Source organism: Alligator sinensis, unplaced genomic scaffold (genome assembly GCF_000455745.1).
Source record: "Alligator sinensis unplaced genomic scaffold, ASM45574v1 scaffold890_1, whole genome shotgun sequence".
NCBI classification, from domain to species: domain Eukaryota; kingdom Metazoa; phylum Chordata; order Crocodylia; family Alligatoridae; genus Alligator; species Alligator sinensis.
In genome coordinates this window covers 441955-449682 of record NW_005842948.1, presented here as the reverse complement: position 1 = coordinate 449682, position 7728 = coordinate 441955, and the positions used below count along the sequence as shown (strand labels likewise).

Genomic DNA, 7728 nt, shown 5'->3' with positions numbered 1-7728 from the left:
GGTCAGCGCGCCTGCCGCTGAGATCCAGGCTGCCGGTGTGGAGCTCGAGATTGGGGTGTCTGCCAGCAAAGAGGGGGAGAAGGGGAAAATGAAGATGCCAACCATGACGCTTCCCAAGGTCGAGATGCCACACGTGCAGGTCAGCCTGCCAAAGGCCGAGGCTGATGTTTCACTTCCTGACACCCAAGCTGAAATGAAAGGCGGAGACATAGCAGTGAAGGTTCCAGCTGCGGAAGGCAGCATCGACATGCCTGCAGGGAAAGCCGAGGGCAAGGGAATGAAAATCCACATGCCAAAAGTAAAGATGCCTAGTATGGGATTCTCCAAACCCGACATCAAAGCACCCAAACTCGACGTGGACGTCACCTTCCCCAAAGTCGACGTCACCCTGCCCACCTGTGAGGTCAGCCTTCCCCAAGCGGACCTGAAGGCTGACCCCTTGGATGGCGATATCAGCATCACCACGCGAGATATGAAGGTTCCTGCACTGGAAGTCAGCCTGGATGTGAAGATGCCCCATACTGATGCCGAAGCACCATCTGCCCAGATTGCATTGGGCGGTGCCGAGCTGGACACCGGGGGCCTGAAAGGGAAGATTAAGAAGCCTAAATTTGACAAGCCAAAGTTTGGAGTTTCCCTCCCCAAAGGGCCTGTGCCAGAAGGCAAGATCAGCCTGCCTATGGTGGAAGGGGACCTTCCCCACGCCAAAGTGACAGCCGAGGGGGCGGTTGTGTCGCTGGAGACCCCCGAGGTGCAGGTGAAAGCCAAGGTGGCCAGACACCGAAGCCGACATCTCCAGCTGGAAAGTGCAAATGCCATTCCAGAAAATGCCCCAAATGCCAAAAGCTGACATCAAAGGCCCAAAGATGGATGTCAGCCTGCCATCGGTGGACGTCACTCTGCCAAACGTCGATGTGGAGATTGGAGGACTGGAAGTTGCTGCTGGGAAGATGGAGGTCGAAGGTAAAATGAAAGTCGGTAAGAAAGAGGCCAAAGGCAAAGACAGCAAGTTCAGAATGCCTAAATTCGGCATGCCTTCCTTTGGGTGGTCCAGCTCCAAAGAGGCCCGGGTGGGAGCAGCCGATGTGGAGGTGAGCCTCACCGGGCCCCAGGTGACCTTGCCGGCAGGCACCATGGAAGGAGAGGTCAGCACGCCTGCCGCTGAGATCCAGGCTCCTGGTGTGGACCTCGAGATTGGGGTGTCTGCCAGCAAAGAGGGGGAGAAGGGGAAAATGAAGATGCCTCATTTTAGAATGCCTAAGGTGTCACTTTCAAAAATTTCCAAAATGCCAGGGAGTCATCCCAAATTAGAAGAAGAGATTTCTGAATCTAAAGTGGATCCAGATATAATTGTGGAAGGAGAGCCAATCCTGATTTTAAGCGCAGGAAGCAGTGCCGATGTTCCTGATGTGAAAGGAGATCTTGGCGGTGTTAATATTAATTTACCTAAATTTAGGATTCCTAGTTTGGGCTTTTCTAAGCTTGATATTAGTTCCCTAAAGTCGGACCAGGAATCCAGTTTACCAAGTGTTGATGTTATGCTTACTAAATATCAAATGAGTGTTGAAGTCCCTGAGATCAAATCTGACACTGCCATTAGTGACGTAACCCTTTCTCAGGGTGAAACTCAAGTTGCAGCAACACAAAGTTCTGCTGAGCTGAAGAATGCAGAAGTGGATGCTGATATTTCTGTGGATGATACAGATGTTAATGTTGATGGTTTGGAAGGGAAGGTTAAAAAACCCAAGTTTCATAAACCTAAAATTGGTTTTTCTCTGGGTCAGGGTAAAGTCGGGAAGACAGATCTCAACTTAACTGAAACAGAGACCGAGACTCCTGTAGCAAAGTTGGCAGCTGATGTCACCAGCATATCAATTGATACTCCATCTTTTGATATTAAATCTAAAGTATCTAGTTCAGAAATTGAAGTGTCAGACTTAATATTGCCAATGCCAATGCTCAAAATGCCTCATAAGCCTAAAGCTGAAGGGAAAGCACCAAGTGCGGACATCAGTCTCCCATTAGATGATGTTAAAATGTCAAAGGCAGAGATGGACATTCATGGACCAGATTTGGAAAGTAAAGCAGTAAAGGGAGAGAGTGAAGTTAAATTAGAAGAAAAAGACCCTGAAGGCAAGGAAAGCAAGTTCAAAATGCCCAAATTTAAACTGCCCTCTTTCAGTTGGTCACCAAAGAAAGAAGCCATTGTTCAATCTGATATTGAAGGAACCCTGGAGGGGCGTATCTTGACCTCACCATCCGGAGAAACAGAATCTGAAATAATACAAACTGCCCCTGAGAGTCAGGGACTAAGTGTGGAACTGGATAGTGAGGTATCTTTAGGAAAGGATGGTGAAAAGGGCAAAATGAAAAAGCCTCAGTTTATCATGCCAAAGATCTCACTTCCTAAGATGAAGGGTCACAAAGTCAAAATAGACACTGATACTAGTGGCTCAACACTAGAAACAGAAGGAGATGGTTTGCTACAGATGTCAGGGAAAGGAAGCAGTGGAGATAAAGCCGGAGTAGGCATAAAAATGCCAAAAGTTAAGATCCCTACTTTGGAATTTTCCAAACCAGAAATCAAAGCCACCAGACAGGACCTGGACATCAGCTCCCCTAAAACTGATGTTGCAGTTCCTACTTGTGATGTAAGCCTTCAAGAAGCTGACCTGAAATTGAGGTCTACGGATGATGGTATCGGCCTGTCAGCCTCCGATATCAAAATTCCAACAGCAAAAGGCTCCATACAGTTGAAGTGTCCAGAAACAGGATTTGAAGGACCATCAGCTGGTATTGGTGAGGGTGGAGTAGAAATAAAAGTTGAAGACCTTGAAGGGAAGACCAAAATGACCAAATTGCAAAAGCCAAAGTTTGGCATTTCACATTCTAAAGGGAAAGTGATGGAGGCTGAATCGGGAACTGAGGTTCCTCACCTGAAAGTGATGACTGATATTACTGAAATTGCTATGGAAGCACCAACTTTAGAAGTTAAGTCTATCATCCCTGGTGCAGAAACAGAAGCTGCAAGCTATAAAATAAAAATGCACCAAATGTCTGAAACTGAGTTTAAAGCAGCAAAGGTTGACGTTAGGCTTCCATCAGTTGATGTTTCTATTCCCAAGGCCGAGATTCAAGATTCTGATATGGCAGTAAAGCCTGAAGGAGAAATCAAACCTGGAGATGCAGATGGAGATGAGAAAGAAGGGCATTTCAAATTGCCAAAATTTAAACTACCATCATTTAGTTGGTCACCAAAGAAGGAAGCAACTGTTAAAGCTGATTCAGAAGTAACATTGGAAGAACATGAAATTACTGTAGCTCCAGGCAAAATAGACCCCAAGCTAACAGTAATTCCAGCTGAGGATCAGGGTTCTAGTGTAGATCCTGATATTAAAGTATCAACTGGAAAAGAAGAACAAAAAAGTCAAATGAAAAAGCCTCAGTTTGCCATGCCTAAAATATCACTCTCTAAAATAAAGGTTCCTAAATCTCAGGTTAATCTGCCAAAAGGGGAAGCTGATAGAGATGACTCAGTACAGATACCCGATATAGAAAGCAGTTGTAGCGAAATCATGGACGAGGGGACACAAATAAGCATAAAACCATCAAAAGTGAAAATCCCTACTTTAGAATTTTCAAAACCAGAGATCAAACCCCCGAAAGTAGACATAGATGTTAGCTTATCAAAGGCTGACACCACTCTTCCTGCACTTGATGCGGGCGTCTATCAAGCTGACCTGATATTAGGGTCTGGCAGTGAAGATATCAATCTGAAAACAGATATTAAGCTTCCCGAAAAAGAAGCATCCATTAAGCTGAAGAGTCCAGAATCTGATGTTGAAGGACCGTCAGCTGTGGATGGAGCAGAGGCGAAAGTTGAAGATCTTGAAGGGAAAATTAAAATGCCTGGATTCCAGAAGCCGAAGTTTGGAATCTCCCTTACAAAAGGGAAAGGGCCTGAGACGGAGATCAGTTTACCCAAAATGGAAGCTGAGGTTCCTCAGCTTAAATTGACAACAGATATTACTGATCTTGCAATGGACACTTCAGTACCAAAAGTTAAATCTGATGTTTCTGGTGAAGGACTAGAGGCTTCAGCTGAAAAAATCAAAACGGGTCCATTGCCTGCAGCTGACATTAAGGCTCCAAAGGTGGACATTAGTCTCCCATCAGTTTCTGACTCAACGGCAGAGGTGGCAATTCTAAGCCCCGAGGGGAAAGATATAAAAATGGAAGGAGAACATGAAACAAAGTCTGGAGAAATTCAGACTGGAGAACATCAGGGCTGGTTTAAAATGCCCAAATTCAGAATGCCAACATTTGGTCGTTCGTCTTCAAAGGAAAAAAAAAGTGACATTGACTTTGAAGGAAGTCTGGAAAAGGCTCAAATAAGTGTTCCTTCTGTGGAAATACAAGGTGAAATAAGTGCTCCTGAAAATGCAAACTTGTTGCCACAGGTAGATGCTGAATCTGCTGCTGGAAAAGCTGTTTTGGAAAGCACAATGAAATCTGTTCAAGAAGAGATTCCAAAATTGGGAGTTTCAGTACCCCAAATAAAGAGTTCTGATGTCAGTTTGTCAAAGTTTGAAGCAGATGTTTCACTAACTGCAGAAGAATCAGGCATTGACGTGAGTTTTCCAAAAACTGAAACTTATGCTGATGTAGTTAAGCGCAGTGCTGACGGACAAAAATTACAAGTTCACATGCCAAAAACTGCAGGTCCTCAGGTAGAACTCACAGCATCAGAAATTAGTGCTTCGAAAACCATTACGCTTCCCAGATACGATCTGACCCTTCAAGAACACAAAGCCAAATCAGAGTGTGTAGAGGTCCCGTCAGCAGAATGTCCCATTGAAGTGAAGAGTCCAGACACAGGAGTCAGAGCAGCACCCGGTGAAATTACCGTGGATGGAACACACGGGAAATCAGACTTCGCTTTTCCAAAGGCAGAACTGGACATTCAAGGCCTAACTACGTCAGTTAAAACTGAAAAGGGAAAGGGTGAGATAAAATCTGCAGGAAAGGACATCCAAGGAAAAGAAAGTAAATTCAAAATCCCCAAATTCAGTGTACCTTCACTTGGGTGGTCTGCAACAAAGGAAACAGGAGATGTTTCACTGCCTGAAACTGAAATAGGTATAGCAGAAATCCAGCTTCAAAAAGAGGAAGGATCCATTGATCTGAAAGGTCCAAAGACAGAACTTAAGGAACCATCAACCAGAATGTCAGTGGACAGTACAGACCAACAACGTGAGCCAGAGATCAATGTTAAAATTCCCAAATTGAGAATACCAAGTTTCACTTACAGTGCACTCCCTCCTGAAGTTGATGTTTCAACATCCAAAATGACAATAGATGCCAAAGGAACTGCTGTTGGCACTGAAGCACAAATACTAGAAGTGGGAAGTGCAGTCCCTCCAGAAATACTAGAGGCTGTAGGTGGGACTATACAAAGGTCAACAGCCAGCTTTCCACCATCAACTGAGCTTGATATTAAAACAACACAGGTAGAAATTATGTTGCCTGCCGCAGAGTTTTGTATTCCAAAAGCAGCACTAGACAGTCCAAGGTCGCATGTAGAGAGCAAACAAATAAAGACTGAAGGTAATGTTGAATCTGGACGTATTGACATTGAAAAACATGAAACTTACTCCACTCAGATAGTGAAAGAATCTGAGATTCTTCCATCAGAAATTAAAACTGCTACTTTTGGCTTTTCACTTCTCAAAGCAAAGATTCCTGAATCGCAGATTAACTTGGATATACCGGTCAAACAGCAGTCATATACAGAATATAAAAGTGCTGAGTTTGAGAGTGAAGTTCACCAAGTTAAACACTCTGATGACAGTTCAGGAACAGCAATGGAAAGGACTGATACTGCTGAGCATGAATTACTTGATAAGCCACGGTGCGAGACTGAAGTATCTGGTATGGCAGTGTCTGCCAACGTTAGTTTGCCAGAACTGAAAAGCTTCGCGGTTGAACTACAGCCTTCCAGCAAATTGGAAGAAGGTCCTCTTGATAAGCAACCAGAAGAAGTAACTGTATCTCCTCTTTCTAAAGACAGTGAAGTAGCTGAAGTACCAGAAGATGAAAAAAAAGATATGAAGGATCAAAAAGAAAAACCTGATAGTAAAAGATCTCCTGGAAGATTCAAGTTTTGGCTTCCAAGCATTGGATTTTCTTCCTCTGTTGATGACACAAGCTTGGATTCCAAAACCGAAGTAAAAAAACCAGAAGAAACACAACCTGCTGATACATCAACATCAGATACTGACTCTTCGAAGCAGACTGAAAAAACCGGATGGTTTAGATTCCCCAAACTAGGTTTTACATCTCCATCAAAAAAGGCCAAGGTGGTTGACAAGGAAGAGACAAATCTAAAAGAAAGGAAAAGTTCAGATGAAGAAAGCCCCTCAGAGACTCATGATACATTTTTTGATGCAAAAGAAAGCTTATCGCCTAAAGAAGCAACAACAAAAAGTGAAGACAACGAAACAGGGACCTCATCAGATGTTCAAGTTTCTGGTGCTATAGTTACATCTTCAGCAAGAACAGAACTAATATTGTTGGAAGAGGAAAGAGCTAGTCAACAAAATATTCCTAAAGATGAAACCAAATGAGGATTTCTTTTCTTGACTGAAACACATCTTGGAAATTTGGAAGCAGACTGTATTAGAAAAAAAGACACGCAGAAATATGTTACCTTCTCCAAGAGTTTTCAACGAACTGAAAATGGAACTGAAATGTATCGAGTCTAAAGAATATTCTTCACTACAGTTGCATTTCCAAGTACATAAATGTGTCATATAGTAGCTCCTATTAAAGACATTTGTTTCTAGGATTTGCTCCAGAAGAAACAATTACTAAGGAAAATGAGGTGTTCATAGTTAATTAATAAAGTTCAATCACAATTCTCTTGATCATGCAAAATAAACCATCGAATGGAGCAAAGACAGTAAAAAGACTGATTCATTCTAGATGTCTAAAACATGCCAATTATGTTTAGGCTGTAGATTATTTGCCGAAAAGAGTATGAAGCTACTGCTACGAGGACTTGAAACATATTTACCTGTTTCGATTGTATTTTAAAATGTATTTCCATCCTGAAATTGCTTTTTTAAATATATTTTCTTTATGTCAGATAGAATTATATGTGTATTCCACAGTCATTTTAAAATGTAGAACAAACAGAAATAATAGCTAGGGCAATACTTTTTTCCTTTTTTTTTTTTTTTTGGTTAATAGGGTGGTTACTGTTTAGTCTTAAAAGCCAAAAGACTGTTGTGAAAAGCTATATAGTTGATTTGTATCAAAATGCTAAAATAAAGGATGGCAACTGAGGAGAGTAACAAAAATTGGGGGTAATAAGGTTCATGATGTATATACGTACCAAATGAGTTAATGCACAGAATGAAGCATATGATCTATAGCACTTCAGTGGAATCACTCCAAAGCTTTTCTAGAAAAATAAGATGTATATAGTTATATACTTTTTTGTTTATATTAAAGCCTCTCTCAAGTGCACAACCAAACAAAAAGGTACATACCTGATAGCATTCACTGTACATGTATTATTACAATGTCAAATATATTCGCAATTCACAGTAAATTCACTGTATGGATAATAAATGCGGTAACATTATTGTTGTGATCAGTCTTTTTTTTCTGGAAACTTCAGTGCAGAGTATTTCAGACATTGCTTACAGACCTAGGGAAAGGTTG

General features: G+C 42.1%; 1 protein-coding gene across 1 annotated transcript in view; it reads left to right on the top strand.

Moving 5' to 3' along the window:
* The window catches only part of LOC102374025 (protein AHNAK2), a 71197-nt gene extending 63550 nt beyond the window's left edge, over window positions 1–7647 (top strand). The window contains 2 exon segments of the mRNA XM_025192610.1: window positions 14–808; window positions 810–7647. Coding sequence (XP_025048395.1) covers window positions 14–808; window positions 810–6626 — 6612 coding nt within the window. The 3' untranslated portion in view covers window positions 6627–7647.
* Window positions 7648–7728: the final 81 nt, after the last annotated feature.